At 41.7% G+C, this 26568-nt stretch overlaps 1 protein-coding gene across 1 annotated transcript in view; it reads left to right on the top strand.

The window, feature by feature from the left end:
- The window catches only part of MAL2 (mal, T cell differentiation protein 2), a 29905-nt gene extending 5500 nt beyond the window's left edge, over nucleotides 1-24405 (top strand). Inside the window, exons 2-4 of the mRNA XM_069601092.1 lie at nucleotides 10266-10436; nucleotides 19493-19648; nucleotides 22282-24405. Coding sequence (XP_069457193.1) covers nucleotides 10266-10436; nucleotides 19493-19648; nucleotides 22282-22353 — 399 coding nt within the window. The 3' untranslated portion in view covers nucleotides 22354-24405. The remainder of the gene's footprint in view (nucleotides 1-10265; nucleotides 10437-19492; nucleotides 19649-22281) is intronic.
- Nucleotides 24406-26568: the final 2163 nt, after the last annotated feature.

Below are 26568 nucleotides of genomic sequence, written 5' to 3'. Positions count from 1 at the left end.
TGGCCTGAAATGATCCTAAACCAAACTTGAGTATAATATATAACACAGAGGAATTATACCAGAAAAACAAAATGTTAATGAAAGGATGATGGGGAGGGATGGGCTATGCAGCAGGCATGTGCAGTCACGCAGATAAATCTATGGCAAGGATTTCAGGTTATTTTCCCACCCACAGCTTTGACTGTAGATGGACTAACACATAAATGTTTCACTGTGTAGAGTTTTCCTCTCTCACCCAGAAAATAGATAATGGTTGTAAAGTGACGTTGTGTGTCTGCAGTGGTGAAGACAGGGCTATCTGTGAGTGTATTTCCCTGTGTTGCTGCTAAGTCACTTCAGTCGTGTCCGACTCTGTGCGACCCCATAGACGGCAGCCCACCAGGCTCTCCCGTCCCTGGGATTCTCCAGGCGAGAACACTGGTGTGGGTTGCCATTTCCTTCTCCCATGCGTGAAAGTGAAAAGTGAAAGTGAAGTCGCTCAGCCATGTCTGACACCCAACGACCCCATGGACTGCAGCCTTCCAGGCTCCTCCAGCCATGAGATTTTCCAGGCAAGAGTACTGCAGTAGGGTGCCATTGTGTTAAAAGGATTTTAATTCTTAGCTAAGATTTTTCCTTTGCGTCTGAGTTGAGAATCTCTATCCATGAGAAAGGAGTCTTTAAAACTTCATAAGAGAAAAAAACAAAGCCCTTGCCAAAGATTATTTTCAGTAGTCATTTGCTGTGATTGGCAGCTCCCTAAGAAATATGAAGAACTGAAATATGGGAAACTTTAAACCAAGTTGCTGAAAACCTTGACCTTGAGCTCCAAACGAAAAGGTAAAGGAGAGATTTGTCTTGTGGAGTCCGATAGAAATGTACCTGGTGGTAGGAGCTGGGGATGGAGTGTGTTTGCATTGATACAACCGAATAGGAAAGACAGGGGACAGGAGCCAGGCTGTTGTACCCAATACCACGCGTGTGCAGTACTTAACAAACGCTGTGTGATTGTTCTGCAGGACAAATTGAAGAGTGTGTGAAAATATTTCAGGGAAACTGACTGGAGCGGGAAAGGGCAGCTTTGAAGTATGCCTGCCTAAATTCTTGTCTAGTTTCTTTCTTGAAGAAAGGAAACATTTTATTAAAAAAAAATTTATTTATACTGTTGTGTGAAAATTGTATAACACTTCATGTAGAATTCATTTACAGTGCTTTTCAGGTCTGTTATATTCTTCTGCTTCTCTGTATATCCTTGCTATTAATTTTTGAGAGTTTGATATTGGAATTACAACTAAAAATCTTAATTTACTACTTAAAAAATAATTGTGATATATATAGTGGAACAATATGTAACCTTGTTCTGTATCTTCCAAGTCTCCTGTAAATGTGTTATCATACTTTCATAATTTAAAAAAATAAAATAAAAAAAGAGAATAGTAAAAACTAAATGGAAAAATCTAGGTGCTGTAGGTATTCACTGTAAAATTCAGTCTTCTTTTCTGTATGATTTTTTTAATAATAAAACATTGGAGAGGAAACAAATTTTTTTATTGAAATATAGATAGTTGATTTACAGTGTTGTGTTAGTTTCATATAAACAGCAAAGTGATTCAGTTATACATATATATAAGTATTGTTGCTGTTGCTTACTCACTAAGTCGTAGCCAACTCTTTGTGACCCCATGGACTGTAGCCCATCAGGCTTCTCTGTCCATGGGATTTCCCAGGCAAGAATTGTGGAGTGTGTTGCCATGTCCTTCTCCATATAGAAGTGTACAGTTTTTTTTGCATTCTCTTTCATTATAGGTTATTACAAGATAGAGTATAGTTCCCTGTGCTATGCAGTAGGTCCTTATTGATGCTCTATGTTGTGTATAGTAGTGTACATATTTTAATCCCAATCTCCTAATTTATCCCTCCACACTTTCCTGTTTGGTAACCATAAGTTTGTTTTCTACATCTGTGAGTCTATTTCTGTTTTGTAAGTAAGTTCATTTTTAGCATTTTTTAGATTCCACATATAAGCGGTATCATATGACACTTGTCTTTCTCTTTCTGGCTTACGTCACTTAGTACGATCATCTCTAGGTCCATCCGTGTTGCTGCAGATGGCATTATTTTATTCTTTTTATGGCTGAGTCCACGGTGTGTGTACACCACATCTTCTTTATCCATTCATCTGTCAGTGAACACAGATTCCATGTCTTAGTGATTGTTGGTAATGCTGCAGTGAATACTGGGGTGCATTTATCTTTTCAAAATATGGTTTTCTCAGGATGTTTGTCCAGGAGTAGGATGGCTAGATTATATGGTATCACTATTTTTAGTTTTTTAAGGAACCTCCATTCTGTTCTCCATGGTAGATGTACCAATTTACATTCCCAACAACAGGGTAGGAGTGTTCCTTTTTCTCCACACCTTCTCCAGCACTTATTATTGCCCAACATCTAAAATGTCATGACTCTTCTTCAGGAGCTTATAGTTTACTTGACTTTCCTGTGTCCTATTTTATGTGAAAAGGGCCGTGCCCTTGAATAGTCACCACAGACGACATTCCTAACTTTTGAATAATAGCTTTCAGAAGAAGGGGGATGAAAAGAAAAATAAGAGGCAAGGACTTGTACAGTCGTTTTGATGCTGAAGCATTGGTATTTCTGCATGAACATTTTAACCTGGAGGATAACTTGCTACCTATAAACATATGGAAAACAGATTTTAAAAATCAAGGGAAACTATAAATAAGAGTAAAAAAAGAGCCAGAACATACCTCTCCCCTAAAATATGGGCTTTCCATTTTAGGGTTAGTAACAGCTATTTGAGAAACCAAAATGGAAGTTTAGCTCAGATGGACAAGGAGCAAGTCTAATTCTTTATGACATTGTCATATGTATTTTTAAATCTTTCAAGTGTAAATTGAAATAGCAAATCCTCATTTGTATTAGGTCTTTTCTGTAGATGTCATTTCTTGTTGCTTCTCAGAATTTGTCCTTTTTTTCCCTGATTAAAAACAAAACAAACAAAACGCCTTGACAGTGTTTGCTTCTGAGAACTGTACCAGGGCTAGTCCAGGACCAGTTTGAATGGAAATCAGCATGGTGAGAAGGCAGATGGTGACTGATGGAGAGGAGCCAGGGTGGAGGGGGCAAGGCACCAGCAGGCATACTTCGGTCACTGGTTCCATGGCCATTGCAGCAGAATAGGTAAACTGAATAAAATCTTGGTCTCAAATGAAGAATTAGAAAGAAGATTGAAAGAGGTATCATGAGCTAGATTTCAAAAGGTGCCAGCTTCCCCATAACTTGCTGCCCTAGGCTCCTAAGATCTTGTACGAGGCTGTGGGTGTTGCCAATAATAGCTTAAAAATTGAGAAGGACATGTTCCTGCTTCCCGAGTCTTCGTGCCTATTTTTGCACACCCACCATGTACCAAGGAATGAGCCAAGCTCCAGACAGCAGTGTGTTCCCAGTGTCTCAAGCTGCTCTTCTGGAGCATTGTCCTCTAGAACCATCTATTACACACACTGGTGAGTTTCCATTCATTTCAAAAGAGAATGTCGTTGAGCATCCTCAGTATAAAATGCTGGCCTGGGTTCTGGGCATACAGAGATGTTTAGGCAATGTGGCTGACTCTGACCTCACAATCCAGTGGGCAAAACATGCATGCGAGCCTCTGATTTCAACCAGTCAGGGAAGTCTTTCTGTTAAGACTTGGTAGCAGAGTTTTGTTATCCAACAAAAAGTCTCAAGGCAGCATGCTGGGCAGAAGCATGGACCAGTGTGATGGCCTTTTTGTATGCAGGGAAGAGGGACCGAGGCTGCAGTGCTGAGAGGGCGGCAGGGAAAGGAGCACTGCAGGCGAGAGGGTGAGCTTGCAGAGGCTGACAGCAGTCTCCCCCGTGCTGTGTCCACTGGACTGCAGTCAGGTCGTGAACGACTTTGCACTTTTATGGGCTGCCTTGTAAATACATCTATCAGTTATTGTATCTGTTGACTGAAGTATATTCCACTTAAAAACATGTTGTATATAAAATGGAGTTATAGATGATCTATTCACTAGAAGATAAATAGTCTGAACATGTTAAATGTCCTTTAACCATACTGTTTCATGTGCAGGAACCCTATTAGTCAGCATCCATTGAAATAGGAGAGATTGTCAAGAAGATAAGGTGTTCTGAACTTTTGGAGGCCTTCAAACCCCTTTGTGATTCTGATGGACATTGAAGACTATATATGACTGTATACAGAAAAAATGTATAGGCACTTACCTACCCAATTTGATATGATTTTGGAGAATCAATCCGGCCCTTTCCCCCAAGCCAATCCATGGCCAAATTATAAAAACTCTGCTCTGGGATAAACATTAGACTTTTGGGGGCTGGAATAGCATAATGTTAAGAGTATAAGTGCAGATCCCAGGTCTCACATTTATTAACTGTATAATTTAGAGCAAGTTATTAATGACTGTATCTTGAAGAGCTTATCTATAAAATGGGAATAATAATAGTGCTTATCTCTCAGTGTTTGTAAGGCTTAAGTTGGTACAAATAAAACCCTCAGAACAGTGCTTGGAACACAAGAGCTAGGTAAATACTAGCTCATATTTCTCTTAGCCTCATCAGCTTTAACGTCATACTCAAGTTAACTCTGTAAGCCAGGTTGGGAGACTTTTTTTTCCTCTAGGCATTCTGGTTTTTTCATTCCACTGATATAAAGTGATGAAATGTCCAATATGTAAATAGTAGGAAATTTGGAAAGAGAGGGTTATGCTTTACATACAGAAAGTTCGCAGTAGTGAAGTGTTTCTCCTTAGGGGCAGTCTGACCAGCCCTTCACACCTTCAGCTTCACTTACCTTTCCCTGGTCTCATTCCAAATATTGACTGAAAATAGGTCAGCGTAGAAATTGGCCTGTTTATTTAGTGAATAATAAGAGTATACTAAGATGAAGGTGTCAAAGTGGTTTGGAAATTATTAGCTAAGTTGTCGGAGGGCATGTTCAAAAGCACGCTGTTAGGAAATAAGTGACATTTGAAAAGAAAAAGGGTGTTTGCAAAAGGCATCCTTAGGGGACATAGGAAGACTATCCAAATAGGAGCCAAGTTGAGAAGTCTGTAATCCATGCAGCCAGAATTATCAGTTACTCAAGACCATGGAGTTACGTATTTTTGTCCTTCCACAGTTTCTAGTGAAAACATATTTTAGCTCCAACTGTGATGGTTCAGTTTGGTGTGATGTGTGGATGAATGCTTGCATGGTTTTCTTATGGCAAGGTTTCAGCCAGGTCACACCCTCTGCCTGCAGGAACCAATCTGAAGTGATGAGCACACACTAAGCCACAGAGGAGACCCGTGGGTTTAGGAATGGGTAGCAACTTAGTCACTGCAACTCGAGGTGTATTTGAGCACTTAAGGTGCATGCCAAGTACACTTAAATTTGAGCTCAGGAGGCGAGGGGAAGAGGGGAAGACTGATACCAGATTCAAAGTCATGAGCCCTGACTTTGCTCCTGGAAGAAATTTCAAAAGGTGGTGCCTTAGGGAGTCTTGTATGCAATTATCAGACTTTTTAGGACACCAGAGAGTGGTGGAAGGCCATAATAGACAAGCGGTCACAAGTGGACTCAGATCCAAGACACACCACCGGTGAGCCAGCATTCCCCAATTCCTCAGGCCATGTGCACTCTCCAGTTGCTGCAAGACTGTTCTCCCTCAGATTTTAACCATTTTTGTGTTCTGCTTTTCACTTCTAAAAACAAAGCTTCCTCCAGAGTCACCTCTGCTGAACAAGGATGCTGATAATTAATGTGGCCGGTAAATACGCTGAACTAAGGAATGCCTAGAATCAGGTGAAGAGAATATACTCAACATTGGTAATGTTAGTAAAGGCTCAGTTTTGTTTTTTTTTTTTAAGTTGGAGCCAGATTTGGATGCTCAGGAGAAAAGTAGCTTTTGGCAAAAAGAAGAGGTAGTGTATTGTGGAGTAAGGAGAAATACTGTGTCAAGGCCCTCCGGACCTGTTTACCAAGGTGGCAGTCTTGCAACGAGGAAGGTGGATCTCCAGAGTGGCTTAATTCTCTTTTCTGGCCCATCCTCTGTCTACTGCAGTGAAAGGGTTAGTCGCTCAGTCGTGTCCGACTCTTTGCGACCCCAGGGACTGTAGCCCACCAGGCTTCTCTGTCCCTGGGATTCTCCAGGCAAGAATACTGGCGTGGGTTGTCATTTCCTTCTCCATTATTGAGCAAGACTTAAATCTGGGTTTCACAGAATCTCTGATCTAAGGATGTAGTGTGGGTGTGTGTGTGTGTGCGCATGCGTGCAAAAGCATTTGTGGGGGTGGGGGGGAAGGCATTCATACACCTTCCTGCCTCCCCTCCCCTCTTTCCAGCCATACCCCCATCGCAGATAGGAGCGCAAGTCTGTTCTTTTCTCATATACACGCCAGTTCCCTTTCCTAGCCTTTGAGGTATGGGAAGGACAGTAGTTTCGGGTCTGACAAGGACAGTTCATCTCTACTGTGTCACGTTAGCATCCCCGGTTACAGCCCTCATCTGCCTTGGAAGCCTGCTTCAGAGCCTGCCTCCCCGGCCTGCCTTCTGGATTCCTCCCCTTCTGCTCCTTCTCCCCTCTCCCCATCTCCCGGAGCACACAGCGTTGAGCTCTTTTTATAGCACTCACCACAATCTGCTCCTGAATCAGATTTGATGGTGTCTATTTCTCCCTTATTTAGAGCTCCTGGAGACAGAACCTTGCCTTTTTTTTTCCACCTTTTTTCTCAGTATCCTACTACAGTGCTTGGCAGCAGATTTGAGGCTGGCCAGTTTGAGGTCCAGTCCAGGTTTATTACATGTTATGCTTAATTCCAAGAGATCATAACAGCATCTTCTTTAGAGGCGTCATGTGATCATAACCTCTGTATCATATAATGATGCTTATCCTTCTGAGTCTGCCTGTCCCCAGTGGACAGTGGCAGGTTGTTCTTTATTATTCTTTATTTTGGCACCTGGAGTCTCAGGAAATGATTCTTGAATTAATAGATATTTAGTAGTGATGTATATTTCTTGCTGCTGCTGCTGCTGCTAAGTCGCTTCAGTCGTGTCCGACTCTGTGCGACCCCATAGACGGCAGCCCACCAGGCTCCGCCGCCTCTGGGATTCTCCAGGCAAGAACACTGGAGTGGGTTGCCATTTCCTTCTCCAATGCATGAAAGTGAAAAGTGAAAGGGAAGTCGCTCAGTCGTGTCCGACTCTTAGCGACCCCATGGACTGTAGCCCACCAGGCTCCTCTGTCCATGGGATTTTCCAGGCAAGAATACTAGAGTGGGGTGCCATTGCCTTCTCCGGTATATTTCTTAAGCAGTATTAAAAATATGTTGCTTATTTGTTGGGGGGAGAGTAAGAACAATGTACCAAGAAGAAGAGGCTGAGAAAAAAGAAAAAATGAAAGATCTTATCACCTTCAAATATGTATTAAACAGTAGGAAAGAGCAGAGAATCTTTTACCAGGAACACTGTTTCTTTCATAGCTACTAAGGTTATGGTTATATTTTTTTAAAGTATATATTAATATTCATGACTTAGATTTACTTCATAAAACTTTCCAGGTTGATGGTTCATGTTTTGTTTGGAATTAGGAATTGAGATATAACAACATTATTATCAATGTATTAGACTGGCTCTTTCATTATTGTTGTTCAAGTGATAACTTAGGCTTTCCAAAATGTTTTTCAAAGCACTAATGAATTGTGTGGGCCTCTTCTGTTTTTTTAGAAACTTGAATTAATACGTGTACTTTCAGCTTCTAATGAGCAAGTTGGATATTATCTAGCAAGATACACATGATTATTGTTTTTTAATATTTGGCGCTCCGATTGTTCTCCCATGGGAAATAAGAACTTGTTTGTTCACGAAGCAAATATCTAAGAGCCTTCCATACGCCAGACATAACCTGCTTCTATGACATCACCTATATTGTTGTATTGTTTGTGGAGCTGGGGATTTATTCCCACTTACCTGTTTGTGTCTCCAGGATACTTCTATAACCTAGGTTTTCATTGCCAAATATGGCACAGTGCCTGACCGAGAGCTAAGAAAGAATCAACTTGTAGATAAATAAATGATATTAGATACAGAGGCATATAAGACAGCCTACTGCCAAGAAGGTCTAGTAGTACAGTTGGACTGAAAGCCAGGGGCATTAATTATTAATACGGTGTTTCTCATCCATGTAACAAATCCACAATAGGGAGTTTGCCCAGAGGGCAGGAAGATGGCCTGAGCGTGGGATGGAACTCAGGAAAGGCCTTCTGGTTGATGTGCTATCCATGGGGAGCTATGCATGGGAGTTTCTCAGAAACACATAGGGAAGGAACAATATTCTGGGCCAACATAAGTCAGGCCACTCAAATGTGAAAGAGCTTTGTCTCTGGACTGTTCATTTCTTTTTCTATAATGTAAGATGTGAGGGGCTCAATGGCAAGAGACAAGTATGGAAAAGACAGATTAGCTCATAAATGGCCTGGAATACCCTGTAAAGGATGTGTAGCCTTTATGTCACACTCTCTCTTTTTGTTGGCTGCATGACATATGGGATCTTAGTTCCCCAACCAGGGAGGAGCTTTAACAACTGGACCACCAGGAAAGTCCCTAGCCTCTATCTCTTTGGCAGTAGCATGGAGGAGACCATTGCTGTCAGATTTATAAAACTGTCCTCACCCGCTAACTCCTCCTCCTCCTCTGTTTTCTCACTCACTGCTACCTGCCCCAGCCATAAATCTGGGTATTTTCTTCATCCGTTCTTTTGCTGTCATGTCCCAGCCTGCTGCTCCATCACCCCGAGCTCTGCCCTTCAGCCCTGCCAGGCTGTTTCTCAGCCCCTCTGCCCCAAATCATCTCAAGATTTACCTCCTGCCCTGAAACAGCCTCCTCTGCCCTCTGCCCTTCTCCCTGGCACTGTCTTTTGAGCTGTTGCTTCTAGGCAGTGTTTTCTGACTTCTCACAACTGGATTTAGTGCCCCGCATTTGTCCAATTGTGCCACACGTGAAGCAGCATTTAAGAGACTTGCTTAATTTCCTCTTTCCTATAAGACACTATGAACTCTGTGATGGCTGAGACCATTGTTTACCGTTTTATGCCTTTTACCCAGCACAGTGCCAGACAGTGGGTATTTGCTGAATATTGGGTGTATAAATATCTAAAGTACTTATTCTTACGTCCAACACATAGAAGAGCATCAATAAATGATGAAAGATTTTATTGTTTTCTATCATGTACAGTGGTGGTGGTTTAGTTGCCGAGTCATGTCCAACTCTTTCGGCCCCGTGGACTGTAGCCCGCCAGGCTCCTCTGTCCGTGGGATTCTTCAGGCAAGAGTACTGAAGTGGGTTGTCATTTCCTTCTCCAGTCATGTACAGTAGCTACAGCTATTCAGTTAGTTAGCGTTAGTCTCTCAGTCGTATCCAACTCTGTGATGCTATGGACTGACTATAGCCCACCAGGCTTCTCGGTCCATGGAATTCTCCAGGCAGGAATATTGGAGTGGGTAGCTGTTCCCTCCTCCAGGGGATCTTCCCAACCCAGGGATCAAACCCAGGTCTCCTGCATTGTAGGCAGGTTCTTTACCATCTGAGTCACCATGTGTAGGCAAATCTCACCTGTGTGAGTAGGTCGTGATAAGGACTGAAGCATGGCTGTGAGAAGTGACAGGTTAGAAATTTATGGCTGATCTTTGCTAATAGACTCTCTGAGAAGTGGCGAGAACAGAAGCCAGTAGATGTTAATAAGGAGAGGCGGTGGAGAGGTAAATTTGTAAAAATGGTGAACTGAAAAGAAATCCTTAGAGAGGAAACTAGAGAGGCAGCAACGTCAAGGGAAAATACTTAACTTTTTTTTTTTTTTTGGAGCATAGTTGATTAACAGTGTTGTGTTAGTTTCAGTGTATAGCGAAGTGATTCAGTTATATAATACACATACATATATTTATTCTTTATCAAATTCTTTTAAAGGAAAATACTTTTAGATGGTGAAAGCATGCTGAACCTGGTCTTAGACTGAGGACAAGAGTCCAACAGAAAGGCAGGTTCAGAAATGGTGTGGAGTCAGATCAGGCCCCAGAGCAGAAGCTCTTGCTTGCAGCTGAGAGAAGGCATCTCCAGTAATGATGGAGCCAAGTCACTGGCGGGGTTGCAGGAACACATGCAGGGGTCTGGGGAGGAACCAAGACAGCGAGGAAGCCTGATGCAGGCATGTCCAGTTCTGTGCCAAATCTATCACTGTGTTTCCTTTCCCCTGCAGGTGTTCGGAGGACTCGTGTGGATCCTAGTCGCCTCCTCCAATGTTCCTCTACCTCTGTTGCAAGGATGGGTCATGTTTGTGTCTGTGACAGCTTTCGTCTGTTCCCTTCTCTTCCTGGGCGTGTTCCTCTCTGGCGTGGTGACTCAGATTAATGCCAATTGGAATTTCCTGGTAAGGGATCTTTATGTCTCTTTCTGGAAAAATGCGAAAAACTTATGAGGATCTTGTTTTGTCCTGAGATGCCAGATCTCTGGTTCTATCCATTACCTCTAGTGGGAGAGAAGAGGTCAGAGCACAGGGGCTGCTGTGTTGCTGTGCGGCCAGCCCAACTGGACGGCAGGGTCCCAGTTTGTGCAATTCCGGTGTTGACATAACTCAACCATCTCTCTGTTACTCCCTTATGAGTTAGATGACCTTTCTGCAAAGACGGTTTTATTTCACACAACAAATGAATCTCATTACAGTTACTGAACTATCGAACAGATGATTCGGGGAGATGGATGCTGTGCCATATATCTTAAAGTTTTCCATTGATTCCTGCTTCAGATACCAAATACATATATTCTTTTCAGAAAACAAGTAGCTCTATATTCTACTCTTCAGATAACTTAGAAAAGGCAAGGCCATATTTTACATTTATTTTCAATGTCTGTCCTAGATTAGCAAGAGTAGATACATTTTAAGAAGTGAATTTGCAATTGACACCATTTTAAAAATTATGATACCCTTATATTGGGTCAACTTACATTTCCTTTTTTTCCTATCGTGTAGTCAAATCTCTTTCATGCTTATGGTCATTCATTCTCTGGGGTTATCTGTCAATGGCCCAGTGGAGCATGAATGGCAGTCCATCAGTGATCAGTTTAATAAGGATCATGAAGAACCACCACTAGGTTCTTTCACACTTTGGCAGTTAGAAACTTTAATCAGACCTTCAGTCAGGCTTTGTATATGTTTCTTTCACTTGTGGTAGTGTTTTATTCAGCAGCAAGAAAAAATATCGGTTTTTGTCTTATTTATAGACCATACTGAGGAGCATCATCTCAGATGTTATCAGCAGTGAAGTCTAGCAAATGTGACTGCCCATTCAGTAAGCCAGGGCCAGCTAAGGAGGACGTGTAGTGTGGCGGTTATAATCCTGCCCAGGCTTTGAGATTAGTTGGGTCTGCTTACTAACCAAATAGCCTTGGGCAAAATACTGAGCCTCATTTCTTCCTCTGTAAAATGATAATACCAGCCTCACAAGATGTTGTTAAGGAACAGTGGAATCCGTGTATTATTAAGTGTTCAGCTTTGTGTCTGATTTATAGTAAGTGATCAGTAAATCATCGAACTCCTTCAGTGTGTTGAGGCTTGCAGTTTGAAACTTACAAATTCCTATTTCTTAGGTTGCTGACACAATGTGTTTCTCATGTTTGCCTTGATTCTCATTAATGATGAGAAAAGATTTCTAATTATTGTTCAAATGATGAAGATCAAAAATCCCCATTTAAGTTATAAATATTATAGATGCTTATTTGCCTTTTTCTAAATTCCTGACTTTCTTTTAATAACACCTGAATGAATCAGTCAATCCTTCATGTTGGAGAGTGCTACCAAGCTCTTTTAATATCAGACTTGAAGATGGTACTTGGCCAGTATGTACCAACAGAACAGCTCTACTGGTACTTTGGTACTAGTTAATACATAGATTTTGCCCCAACCTACTGCCTCTTCCTAATCCCCATAACCTGACCCTTTCTCTGGGACCTTCCTGGACCTCCTAATAGCCCGGCAAGTAAAGAGTCAATATCTGGGCAAGTAGTGAGTCTCCAGGATCCTGCAGTGCTCAGCATTCTCTCTAACTGGTTGAGGCACATGTCTTACCAATGTTTAAATATGTTTCAGATATCACTCCTGATTTTATTAGATGTACATTCATATCCTCTTTTTCTCTTTTGCTCATATGGAGCCTTATCTTTGGTATTGAGCCCAAGCATTAATATTTTTTGTAAATGTATTCGGTTTAATTAGATTTTCTAAACTTATATTTCTTCCCAGTTTTTGTTGCCTTGTATCTGATGTTCATACGATAAAACATGTTGTTTTTTTAAAATTAAACCACTTCATTAAAGGGACAGTTAAAATGACCAGTCTGTTCCATAGGTCACCTGCAGAGCTCATCTTATGGGTTTTTGAGTTAGAGTAGTCCACTTTTACTAAGAGAAAGCTGGGGACAGCAACACGCACTACACTTTGTGGAGGTTATTAGTACTGTCTTGTCATATAGTGGGTATAGTTTCAAAAAGCCAACTCTTGCCTTCAAGAAATTTGCTTATATGCTTACATAGTATTTAGAAAGGGCACCCTATCCCCCTTCTTTTGTGATTTTCGGCGTTCTTAGTCATTTCTGGCCACATGGTTGCTTTTGATAGGTTTTGCAATTTATTTTGTACACTCAGCCAGGAGAATTTTTGAGCCATGCGTATCATGCAGTCATCACCAGATGGTAACAATTTTCAATTGCTGCCTTCTGGAGTTGTTAAACATTAATCGCTTAAAAAATTATTGCTTCCCCCCCTGATAATTGTTTAATGTCTGTCGCCTGTATGCCATGCATGAGGGAAGCAGGAATGCATTTTGATAGAGAAATTATTTTCTAGAACTGTTCATTGTGGAATGTTACCTACAATATGTATAGCTTCTAGTTTTTACTGATATGAGATTTAATTAGCATTCATGACTGGTGTCTTCAGTATTTTTTCTAGTGTTGGTGTAAATGGTGAAATAAAAATTTAATAAGTAATAACATATATTGGGGTTCCCAGGTGGTGCTAGTGGTAAAGAATCTGCCTGCCAATGCAGGAGATGCAGGTTCAATCCCTGAGTCAGGAAGATCCCCTGTAGGAAATTTCAATCCATTCCAGTATTCCTGCCTGGAAAGTCCCATGGACAAAGGAGACTGGCAGGCTATAGTCCATGGGGTCACTCTAGGCAAGGGTGGAGGGAGATATGAGCACCTAGGACATGCCTGATCCTTCCTAAGGCTCTCGAAATACTCTGGTGAACAAGGTAGGACTGGGAGCGGCCCTCAGAGACTTTGTTGGAGTGGACAGTAGCAGTGAGGAAATGATTATACAGCTGATGCAAGAATTGTGTCTGTACTCAGTTGCTCAGTCATGTCCAACTCTTTGGCGACCCCATAGACTGCAGCCTGCCAGGCTCCTCTGTCCATGAAATTTTCCTGGCTATAATACTGGAAAATGAAAGTCACTCAGCAATGTCCAACTCCTTGTGACCCTAGGGACTGTACAGTCCATGGACCTCTCCAGGCCAGAATACTGGAGTGGGAAGCCTTTCCCTTCTCCAAGGGATCTTCCCAACCCAGGGATCAAACCCTGGTCTCCTGCATTGCAGGAGGATTCTTTACCAGCTGAGCCACCAGGGAAGCCCAAGAATACTGGAGTGGGTAGCCTATCCCTTCTCCAGGGTATCTTCCCAATCCAGGGATCAAACCTGCATCTCTTGCATTGGCAAGTGGATTCTTTACCACTGAGCCACCTGAAAGCCTGATGCAATAATTATAATTATGTTAATGGCCAAGAAGGGAATGAGAATAGCATATATATATATGTCATCTCCAGGCCACCGGGACGTGGATTCTAAGATGGATTTTGAAGTACAAGAGTTTTTTTGTGGGTTGTTTTTTTTTTTGTTTTTGGGGTTTTTTTGAGGGAAAGGGGAGGAGGCAACACCTTTAAAAGAAGGAAGCTGTAAGATAAAGCAAAGAAGTCTTAGAGTATGACAAAGTTCTTGCCAGCCTAGTGTGACGCTTCAGAGCACAGCTTTCCCTTTCAGACTCTTGTGTTGGGTGAAAGTGGCCAGGCACAGTGTCCACGCTGCACCGCCATTGGCTGTGAGCTGTCAGAGAAGAACGTGGGCTTAGCCCAGTCTCAGCATAGATTCCAAATCCACTGAAGCCAAAGCTGTCCGCTGACTGTGGTCCTCACAGTGGAATGTCAGGTTATGTCTAGAGGGGACACCCATGCATCTTCTTGCACCCCGTGGATCCATTCCACCATATACGTGTGGGGCGTTGCTCCTCCAAGGTCCCAGTGTACCTCTCTTCCTGAAGCAGAACTTAAAGAGGCTACAGAGACAAACTGCAGCCCCTCTGACTGGAGCTGATCTCAGAGCCACAACTGGTCTCGGTCACCTCCCCGGGTCCGCTGACCATTTCAAACTCCTCTTGCTCAGCACTTCACATCTGCTGGTCTCTGCGGTTTACCTGGTGGTATAATCCAATCCCTTCCACCTGAAGGACTGTAAGCCCGCTGGAAACTATATCCTTTTCAGGCCAGTGTTGCTCCATCTTACTCACAGTTGGGCAGGAGGTTTCTAATAGGACCCCGAGTAGAGCACCCAAGTTCCACATAGACTCCTTCCTGCCCTCCTGGGTATCAGCAGCCACACCTTCTTTTTGTCAAGATGGTGACCCCTCCTCTCACCTTTGATCCCTGAGCACAAAGAACCAAAGCACACAGGTAGCAGTCATAGCTCCCAGTCAGTGGGCTGCTTGCTGGATCCTCTAGCAAGAGTACATCCCCCGGGGTGGGACCTCTGGTCGTGCAGAGTCCAGAGTGCAGGGACAGCAGTTAAAAAGTCTTTCCCGAGGTCACTGGGTGTGACCATGGTAAGAGGAGAAACTCCTTCCACCCTTGGTTCCCACTCTTCCAATGGGGATACGACACCATGTTGAAAACTCTTCTTCATTGTATCCACTGCGTCCTGACGTGTGGCCACACATCCTCACAGGGTGGTTCCTCCAGGCTGTGCCTTCAGCCCGCCATCCCAGCATGCTGCCAGGCCAGCAGCTCCTAGATGGTGCAGGATAGGAGACAGCTCAGGGTTGTGGGCCCATTCCCACTCATCCTCTGCTGAGAAGTTAATCCCTTGGTCAGATGTATTGAGTGGATGCTGATAGATGAGGCATATTCTGTAAGTCCCTGGACAGTGGTAGTGGCAGAGGTTCTGCAGAGAGGAAGAGCAAATCCATACTCACAGTCAGTGTCCATTTTGTGAGAATGAAACTTTATGCCTCTCAGGAAGCTGGGAACTGAGTTTCATCAATTTGATACCAGGTGAGAAAAGCACCATGTCAGGGTCTCAGAATCAGTCTCTGTTGCTGGCACATCCAGCATTCAGAAAAGGCAAGAGGTGGGTCAGCTTTTCATACTGTTCATGGGGTTCTCAGGAAAGAATGCTAAAGTGGTTTTCCATTCCCTTCTCCACTGGACCATGTTTTGTCAGAACTCTCCACTGTGACCCATCTCTCTTCGTCCTACATGGCATGGCTCATAGTTTTGTTGAGTTAGACAAGGCTGTGATCCTTGTGATCAGTTTGGGTAGTTTTCTGTGATTGTGGTTTTCATTCTCTCTGGCCTCTGATGTATATGGATAGGAGGCTTGTCAGCTTTGGCTGTTGGGAGTCCACGCTATTGGGAGTCCACGCTATTGGGCCATGACATAGACTCGCCTCCCCAGCCATGGCCCCTCTGTTCATGTATCCATCATGCCAGGAAGGAGACGGTGAGTTCAGTCGCTCAGTCATGTCCGACTCTTTGTGATCCCATGGACTGCACCACGCTAGGGCTCCATCACCAACTCCTTGAACTTGTTCAAACTCATGTACATTGAGTTGGTGATGCCATCCAACCATCTCATCCTCTGTCATCCCCTTCTCCTCCTGCCTTCAGTCTTCCCCAGCATCAGGGTCTTTTCTAAGGAGTCGGTTCTTCCCATCAGGTGGCCAGAGTATGGGAGTTTCAGCTTCAACATCAGTCCTTCCAAAGAATATTCAGGACTAATTTCCCTGAGGATTGACTGGTTTGATCTCCTTGCAGTCCAAGAGATTCTCAAGAGTCTTCTCCAACACCACAGTTTAAAAGCATCAATTCTTTGGCACTCAGCTTTCTTTATTGTCCAACTCTCACATCAATATGTGACTACTAGAAAATCATAGCTTTGACTAGATGGACATTTGTTGGCTAAGTAATGTCTCTGCTTTTTAATTGGTTACATCAACTGGCCAGATCATCTTCCATGTAGATACTTCTAGTGGGCGTGACCACATAAAAGAAAGGTCACACTTCACATTTCATGCCTAATCCCGTATGTCCATCTCCCTGCTCCATACTTCCTTGTCTCTGAACTTTTATTTTCCAGGGCCCTGACCAGCTTGCCAGACCTTTCCCCACTGCGGATGCGTCTCTGTGTGGGCACTTTGCTTTCTTAACAAAGTGTGTGACATGCTGCACCACTCAGAGTTCCATCCATTAGGAAGATGTTCCCTAACTGCGCTTTCACAGCCAGCTCTGAATGTGTCTCTAAAGCATGTGTAATACAGCTGCTGTCCCTGTTCGCCTTGCGACAGCCCATCACGCCATGAGAAACAAGCTCAGGTGTTTTTCTTCCCCTTCATCTGGACCCTGGGGATCTCCTCCCCCATGTGGCTATAGGCTTGGGCTGAGGAAGGAGGGCAGGACCATCCTGGTGGGTGGCTTGGGGGCCTGGGCCACCTGCTCACACAACAGACTCAGGCCTACTAGCCCAGCTCAGCTTGAACTCTGATGTCCCCTTCCCACCTGAAGAAGCAGGTTGTGACTGTATGAGTTAGTGGCTTTGAGAGAACTCCATTCATAATGGGCAGTTCTGGATGCTTCATCTTTGTTGTCTCAAGATCAAGTGTTCCTTCCCTACAAGGGCCCAGGGGGACACCAGGAGATGCTTTTCCAAGACTTGTAATTCACATCTTGGAAATCAGGTGACATGCCTGATTCTATAACTCCAGGAGCTGACATAGTGATTTTCTCACCACTGTTGCCATGAGTTCCTCTTACATTTTAGGGTGCTTTCATGCTGAGTCACTTCAGTCGTGTCCAGCTCTTTGTGACCCTGTGGATTGTAGCCACCTAGGCTCCTCTGTCCATGGGATTCTCGAAGCAAGAATCCTGGAATGGGTTGCCATTTCCTTCTCCAGGGGATCTTCCCCATCCAGGGATTGGACCCACGTCTCTTACGTCTCCTGCATTGGCAGACAGATTCTTTATCATTAGCGCCACCTGGGAAACCCATACTTTGTGGTACATGGGATCCTAAGGCTAATGTGAAGGATGGGATGGTATGACCCAAGCCAAATAGAGCTGAACGTGCAGGAAGTTTATTGGATGGTAACACCTGTGAAAGATGCAGGGGGAGGAAACAGCATTGGATCTGAAAGCCTTTGTCGCAACTCAGTTCTGATGCTCCTGTAAAGGAGTGTGTGTGCCATGTGCGCAGTTCTGTCTGACTGTTTGTAACCCCGTGGACTGGAGCCTGCCAGGCTTCTCTGTTCATGCGATTTTCCAGACAAGGATATTGGAGTGGGTTACCATGCCCTTCTCCAGGGGATCTTCCCACCGCAGGGAATGAAGCTGTGTCTCCTGTGCCTCCTCCACTGCAGGTGGATTCTTTACTTGCTGAGCCATCAGGGAAGCCCAAGGAGGGAGGAGGCAAAATTGGGCAGGAATGGAATGGTGGGGTGTGTGTGTGTGTGTGTGTGTGTGTGTGTGTGTGTGTGTGTGTGTGTAGAGGGCTGGAGGGTAGGTGTATGTGGTCATTGGTTGTGGGAAGACTCAGAGAAATTGCCACGTGTAAAGAGTATCAGTCTTGAGGTATAGAGTGATTCCTTGGGACCAAAACGAGACCAGCATGGCTGATGTTCAAAGAGGAAAGACAGTGACATCAGATGAGGCTGGCAAAGACGGCAAAGACCACATCATCCCAAGAGTTTCAGGCCGTGTCACCCAACTCTTCCCGTTCCTTTTGGGATGAAATGAGCCATTTCCGAGTCCCCTTTGGTAAATTAGATGAGTCTGAATGGTCTGAAACGTGTTTTTCTCTCAGTCTTTATCACTTCCTTAAGTAAGACCCAACTCTATTGCATTTTATCTCTCAAAGTAGCGACATTGGATTTTGACCTTCGTCAGTGAACGTTTATTGACTAACCACATGTAAATGTTTAAGTATTTCTCCTATAGATTAGACATGTGGCTCATGTATAACTTTTTTCTTAGATCTTTTGAAGGCATTGGTTGGTCAGTTTATAAATTAGAATGGTTAAGTAGAAAGCATTTTTAGCATTGTACCTTTGGTAATTCTCACTCTTAGTTAGTTAACTTTGTCCTTATTATTCTAGGGAGAGTAAAAACAATTTCTCTGGACAGTTTTGCTTGCTGAATGGGCATTTACACAAAAGCCATGCAGTGTTCCTTTTTTTTTTTTCTTTTCTTTTTTTTTTTTTTTTTGGTACTATAGCTGTATCAGGAACAGATTGATAGAGAAGAAAGCAAATGGACTTTGGAATCAGACAGACTGGTTTAGGTTTGAGGTCTCCCTCCAAAGCTTTGTGGGGCTTTGGGAAAGTCATTTCATCACTTCACCAGAAAAAGAAGAAGAAATTCCTTATTTGTTAAATGGAAATAATAAATGGTGGTTGTAAGGGTGATTAATAATAAATGTGAAGTGCCTGCTATAGAAATTGTTAACAAAAATACACAGCAGTGTGTTGATGGTACATTGAGTCAGGTTAGACAACGTGAATTTTAATAGTTACGTGTCACATTAATGCCAGTGACAGATAAAATAACTTAATAATTGTTGAGTTTTGCATGAAAACCTCCTCTATTTTTTGTAGAAGTATTTATTTTGTTTTTTAAAATGTCTAGAGATATGGTATTGAATTTGGTGATTTCATAAATATTCTATATCTTTTGGTGTATGGAATGACAATCTAATGAATAAAAATAAAAACTGCTCACAAATAAAATACTTAATTATGAAATCTGTGTATATGTTATTATATATAGTTATATAATTACTCTAACAAGATATAATTTAAATGCTGTTTTACTTGAATTTTAAGGACAGGAATTCTGTGGTACCTTATCTAAACTGAATTATGTATTTTATAAAATTCAGTCTATCTGAAGGTTTACCACTGTGCCAATTACAACGAGTTGGTTGATTTTCCTTGGAATTCTAACAGCTTGACATTGCTAAGGGAGCCAAAAGAAACGGCCAGTGTGGTTAAAGACTGTTTGATTAAAAGTTCTGTTTTTCCTGAACCTAAACTTGGTTTGAAATAAGAAACTCTTGGAAAAGCTTATTCTCTTCACTGGCAGATGACTCTCTTTTCCATCCTCTTTCAGGACTTCGCTTACCATTTCACAGTCTTTGTATTCTACTTTGGAGCCTTTTTGCTGGAGGCAGCCACCACGTCGCTGCACGACCTACGCTGCAATAGAACCATGACTGTGCAGCTACTCCTGAGCGATAACCAGTATAACATAAACGTGGCCGCCACAGTAAGTGTGGGATGAACACTGTTTACCCACGCTTCCCCTCCCCCATCAAGGTCTCTAAGAAACTCCTCTGGCAACAATGGTGTTCTTTAATAATAGCCAGCAGCATTAAACTTATAATAGCTGTTTATCTGTACAGTTAACCTTATGAGCCAAACCAAGTACTGTCATTACCCCAGTGCTGTGGATGATGAAACTGAAGCACCAGGAGGTTGACATTCATATAAGACCATACCTACATGAGTGCTAGTGGTTGGCCTTGTGCAACAAAGTCTACTTTGTGAAAAGAATTAGTTGTGCTTTCTACTCCGTGTAGCTTCAGATGTGGTCTTTGTCACAGACACAGATTTGTCCTTCCCTTTTTCTGCCTAAGTGACGCTGCCTTAGTAAACTTCTCCATGCTTTAAGTTCTGCATTAACCCCCATTTTACCCATACACTCGGATAGAAGCAAATCTTTAGTTTCTGAGTTTTAATAACACTTAAGTGCATGAGCCATTCATTTGCGACATTCTGTTGAGTCCTTCACTTTCCATTTCAGTATACCTTAGAACAGCAGTCCGTCTCCAGTCTTTCTGGCTCCAGGGACTAGTTCTGTGGAAGACAGTTTTTTCACAGACCAGGGGTGCAGGGGGATGGTTTCAGGATGATCAAGCACGGTACATTTATTGTGCACTTTATTTCTATTATTTCTATTATTATCAGTTCCACCTCAGATCATCAGGCATTAGATCCCAGAGGCTGGCGACCTCTGCCTTAGAGAGAGAACTCCTTTTCACTAGTAATAGATATCAAAAGTAGTCATTCATCCAGGGACTAGTCAGCACAGAGTGGTGAGTGAAATCCACTGAGCTGATGAGCTGACTCACAACAAGGGGAACCACCTTGCAGATCAGATCAACTGATGCACAAAAATGTAAGTGGACTCCTGGTCAAAACAGAAACTCCCTCCTGGCAGGTGTATACTTGACATAAAATAAAAAATGCACCAGGCTTTTTTTTATGAGAATCATTTGAGATAGAACTTATCAGAAATTCTGTGCAAACATTAGAGCAGTATTATAAATAGAACTAAGGGAGCCACATGCATAAAGGCCCCCAGAATTCAATGGGGATAATGTAAATTTCATCATCTGCCAGTACAAGGAAGACATGGAGGACAACTGTAACTACACGTGAGCAACTCAAAGTGCAGTAAGATTTACACTTTGAGATTTATGGTTTAAGAGTATCATTCCTCAAGAAATTTTGAAATATCCTGAAATTGTATAAATCATGTATGAAACATGATACAGAGTTTTCCAAATTTGACAAACCTGCACAGTTTGCATGTTACTACAAATACGTATAAAACTGAAAGAAACCTTTTTTTATCGAAACAAAAAACAAATTTTAATCAATCATCACAGAAGAAACAGTGGATTTTACCCAAGATTACAAAATCTCTCTCATGCTATTGTCTTCTGAAATAGTCTTGTGAAAATATAGCAAAGAAAGTGGGTCCTTAGAAGTAAGATGTTATCAGGCAGATAGTAAAACAAAATTGTTGTTTTAGATTTGGAATATTTGTGACATTTGTCAGCTTTTCAGAATTCGTGGTGATTGTGATTTCTTTTCATGTTCTAATTAAATATTCACATTTGTACTTTAAAATAAAGTGGTCATTCTCTTGCAACAGAAAAGAAATGCCTAGATCAGAGATGTAAGATATATATGTAAATGTATACCTGATTCACTTTGCCATGCGCTAGGAACTAACACAACGTTGGAAAGCAACTGTACACTAGTCAAGTTTTCTTTAAAAAGAGAGATGTATCTGAGAGACAACCAGCAGAAGAAGGGTGGGGAAAGTAGCAGCATGGTAATTACACTGTAAAAATGTTTCGTAGGTGGATCTGATATGCCTTCTGAGAGCTCTGGTTTCCTGCTAGAAGGACTCCTGTGCTACATCATAATGTTTTAACATATTTGATGGTTTGGGGAGTTCTCTATGGATTATAAACCCCAGAAGGGTGAGGACAATACCTGTTACTTGTTTATAGGTACCAAATGTACCGATGCACACATGGTTGATGCTAAAAACATCCTTTTTGAATACGAAGGACAGTAATTCAGAACTCATGCACGCTTGAGAACTATCTCCTGAGAACTATCTCCCACGCCAACCTGATGATTCATTCCTTTGGGTTTTCTCTGTTTAGCTCTACAGTCACTTCCATTGTCACAGAAATAATCTGCTCCATCCTCGGGCCCCGAGAGCTGCACTCTGTGTGGCTGTGAGAGCACTGTGCAGGTAGATATCTCATCATGAAGTTTTGAATATGCACCATGTTATGGGTCTCACCAGTGCCTAACAAGTGAGTCCAGTGTGTGAACAAAGGCTCAAGCTAAGCTGTCCACAAATGATGTCCTATTGTTAGGGGCTAGAATGTTTAAAAGAAGGGGTTAATGGTATGAGGGGATAAAATCGTCCCCAAAAAAAGCTGAATCTAAATCATCTTAGTGATTTAGTTTTCTTACGTGTTGAAGTATCTTTAAGTAGGCTGATCAGTTTTCAAACAGTTGTTCCTTTGGACAAATGATTTCTTAAAGTCAGTGTTATAAATCTGATAAGAATTTTTGTTTCTTCTTTCTTAGATTTTTGCCTTTGTGACGACAGCTTGTTATGGTTGCAGTTTGGGTCTGGCTTTACGAAGATGGCGACCATAACACTCCTTAAAGACTAACTGCTTGTGTGTTTCATTTGTGTACTTTTTATGTCTTGATCAATTTGGGTACCATTTTGTTCAGATATAACAATATCCCCAAAGTAATTTGTTTGGTATATAGAGAGAATCTAAGTATAAGTTTGGTTTATTTCATGGATGGAAATTTTATTATGATGTTAAACAGAGAAATGGCCTTTAGTTTTACATTTATCTGTCTCTTTTTTTTCTCATTTTAAAGAAAATTTCCTTTTACATCCATAAAATACATAGACATCATTCATGAAAAAGGGGTATCTCTTGTATTTAGTTGCCAAATCACCTGAACCTTAATTTTAATAGGTCACTAAAACTTTCGAAGAAAAACACATTTAAAATAAGATTCCCACTGAACTCTGTGTTTTAGTGTAAAATGGAGATCAGCATTCTTTTTCTCTAAAGGTACTTGGCCTGTGGGCTACAGGCTATCGTTTGCTGACCTCTGGTTTAAAACCTTGGTTATGGGTTTTGTGTTTTATTGAACTGATCCTCAAAGGTCTAAAGTGAATTTGACAAGCCACATAATATTTAGTCTCATTCAATAATCACATTGCCTTTGGGTTAATGATCAAACATTTACCCTTGAAGCAGCTATAGCATCTCAAGCTAATTCAAGCAGAGTCTTGAGTACAAGAAAAAGTAATTTATGAAGTGAACCCTAGTGGCTTAATCCACCTAAGTGTTTTCCTAACAACTGAGCAAAATGTTTACCTGGCATTCCTAAAACGAGAGCCCCAGAGACCCCTAAGCCACTCCTGAAATGGGTATATAGTGCCTGATGTTTTACTTTGGGTTTATTTATGCTTTAAATAGCAGCTGTTTGTCCTGTGCATGAATAGATGAGTATTTTTATGTGGATATCTGAGGCTTTACCCAGTAGAGCTCTCCAAAGGGTAAACTTTTTACTTCTAATTCTTTCACATGACTCTAAGTTAACTTCAAACAGAACATGAGATGTAACTTAAAGTTGTAGATTCTCATCTAGAGAATAGTCCTATGTTGTTTTGCACTGGTGAGAAATACATAGAATCGGTTTTCAAGCAACAGTGGTCACAAAAGCTATCTCTGGCTGAATAGCACAGAAAAGTATTTTAGCCCACCTTGGAGACCCTGGTCATGGCAAAGTGCCAAAATGGCTTGAGAACAAGTTAGAGTTAGGCCCCAGCTCACACCACCTGTCCAAATGAGATACTTATCTCTTGCCCCAAGAGGGCTACCTCTGGAAAAAGAGGGCTTTTGATTATTTTATACTTTCAGCCCTTTGTATTTTGGTTGAATCATCCCCTACAAGTGCCATGTATAAGTTGAGCAATTAGATTTCATGGAACATGGAACAATCCTGAATGAGCAGCATAATCAAAATGCTCAGTGATCAAATGCTGTTTATGTAATAATCCCTTAGGAAGAAGAATCTTATTAGGGTTTGGTTTATGATGTAACTGTAAAGCTAAAAGGTATATTTAATATGTGGCAAGAGGAAACCAGTCATGACTTTATCATAGCATTTCTATAAAAATCCAACTTCCTTGGTTTTTTCAGTTCCATACCACACACTTAAACCTGTATTATAAATGGTCTATTGCAAAGTCATAAATGTGCCATAAGGATATATCATCGATTCCGGCTGGAATTGTTAAAAGTCTGCTAGATTTAGTCGTGAGATTATATTTTTATTTCCAAGGTATAACAGGTCCATGCTGCTTGGTGGCATTAAATTAAATGATTTCATGAAACTGCCTTGGTGGCACTTTTATAAATGGATTGCTTCTCTATCATAAAGAACCAAGCCTAGAAGTCATTTAACTGTGAATATTTAGAATTGTAGATTAATCATGATCTAGATTTGGGAGTTGACTGGCAAAGCACTGAACAAAAATTATAGCATTTGAGTATTTCTTTGTATACCTTAGCTGTAAAAATGAGAAAGTATTGGTTGGTCTTAAAATCTGGTAACTCCATGATGAAAATAAATTTATTTTATAAGTGTTATGACTCTAATAAAGTATTCATTTGATAATCTTTGGGGGTCATCTATTTTTTATACAATTCAGTTTGAAATTCAGTTAAAGATTTGATATCAACTTGACAGATTTGGAGTTTCTAGACTCATAATATATCTGAGTTCTGCTTTAAACATTTCTATGTAAAAGACAGTCTTTGCCAGCAAGTCTTTTTTATTTTTATTTTTGGTGAAGATTTAAGAGGTAGCTCTTTGGAAGTATTATAAGTGAAGTGAAGTGAAGTTGCTCAGTTGTGTCGAGCTCTTTGAGACCCTGTGGACTGCAGCCTACCAGTCTCCTCCATCCATGGGATTTTCCAAGCAAGAGTACTAGAGTGGGTTGCCATTTCCTTCTCCAGGGGATCTTCCCGACCCAGGTCTGCTGCATTGTAGGCAGACACTTTATGTCTGAGCCACTAGGGAAGTATTATAAAGGAAGCTTAAATTATACTTTATTTTATTTTAAAAGCATTTATATAGGCTTAATATATCCCAGGCAATGTTCTGAACATTTTTTTTCAAATATTAACTAATTTAATCTTCATTGTAACAACTCTATGGAGTAGATATTATTGTCACATTTCAAAGACAAGGGAGCCAAAACACAGACCGTAAGAAACACCGAGGGTCATGTACCTATCAAGTGGGAAAGCTGGCATTGTAAACCTCAGTCTGGCTGCAAAGTCCAGGTTCGTCATCGTTGTTGATCCCTTAGTCCTCCCAGATTTTACAAATTTTGTATAACCCAAAATGTGACTCTTTCCCCTCAGATTCATATGGTCATATGTTCTAATACCCAGTATATCAAAATGTCGGAGAAGGTGATGGCGCCCCTCTGCAGTACTCTTGCCTGGAAAATCCCATGGACGGAGGAGCCTGGTGGGGTGCAGTCCCTGGGGTCGCTGCAAGTCGGACACTACTGAGCGGCTTCGCTTTCACTTTCCACTTTCATGCATTGGAGAAGGAAATGGCAACCCACTCCAGTGTTCTTACCTGGAGAATCCCAGGGACGAGGGAACCTGATGGGCTGCCGTCTATGGGGTCGCACAGAGTGGGACACGACTGAAACAACTTAGCAGCAGTAGCCGCAGCCTTTCAAAGATTTTAGAAGAATGCTTAACACACAAAACTGCTTATGATAGATGTTACCTTCTAGAACTTTTGTTTTGTTTTGTCACAACCAAGGGCTCACGAGTTTAGCTGTAAGAACTTAGACCACATTTACATAATGGGGAAAAAGTGAAGCAACTGTGGTCTGCAAAGTTATCCAGACTGCCTGAATGTTGCTCTGGTCCATTCATTCTGGTTCTGGACTAGGGGCTTCAGTCAATTCATTGCCTTGCATCAATTTAGCCCTCATTCATCAAGTCCTAAATTGACCTGGCTTTTTGATCACCCCTGGAACTGACATTAGAAAGGTTTTCTAGTCTGAGATACACCATTCAACCTTTACACATGAAGTATTAATATACACCTCTGCATATGCCAGAATCTGAAATTCTAAGTCATCATCATGGAAGGTTCTATCCTCAACATCATGCTTCAAGTTTGTCACCAAGTGATCCAGCTTTTCAGGTGGCATTCATGGGAGAAGGGTCCAGGGTTTTGGAGACAGGTGATTATCTTTAGAATATATGTATATAGGATTTTGAAAGTTCAGCTTTTTCGAGTGAGCATGTATTGGGCTGTACCCTGAGAAACAGGTAAATAAAAGTTCCTCTCTCCGGAGTCTTCTTTTCTCGAGCCTTCCATGGCTTGCTTTGGCACCCTCTTTGGGTCTCAAGTCAGTTGTCATCTTTGCAAGCCCTCCCTGAGAACTGCGTTTAAGCTTGAATCTCACACCAGCACTCCTGTTCTTTCCTGCATTTTCTCCATGGCACTTATGATACAGATTTTCAATATATAGCACATACTTTGTTTATTTTGTTTGTCCTCTTCTCCACTGGAGTGTAAGGCTTATGGAGAGGAATATTTTTGTTTAGAGCTTTATCTCTGGTGCCTAGAATAGAGCATAGCAAAGAGCAGGTACTTGGTAATTATATACTGAGTTAGAGAATGAATATTAATGACAATAACTTACTCTTGTATTCTATCAATAAATTCTATAAAAATTGATCTTAGCAACACTTGAAAATTTCTGGTATGCTTTTCACCTAGTTCTGGATGTATTTCAGGTGAAGC

Source organism: Ovis canadensis, chromosome 9 (genome assembly GCF_042477335.2).
Source record: "Ovis canadensis isolate MfBH-ARS-UI-01 breed Bighorn chromosome 9, ARS-UI_OviCan_v2, whole genome shotgun sequence".
NCBI classification, from domain to species: domain Eukaryota; kingdom Metazoa; phylum Chordata; class Mammalia; order Artiodactyla; family Bovidae; genus Ovis; species Ovis canadensis.
The sequence above is the reverse complement of the archived record's forward strand: the minus strand, read 5'-3'. Positions and strand labels throughout refer to the sequence as shown.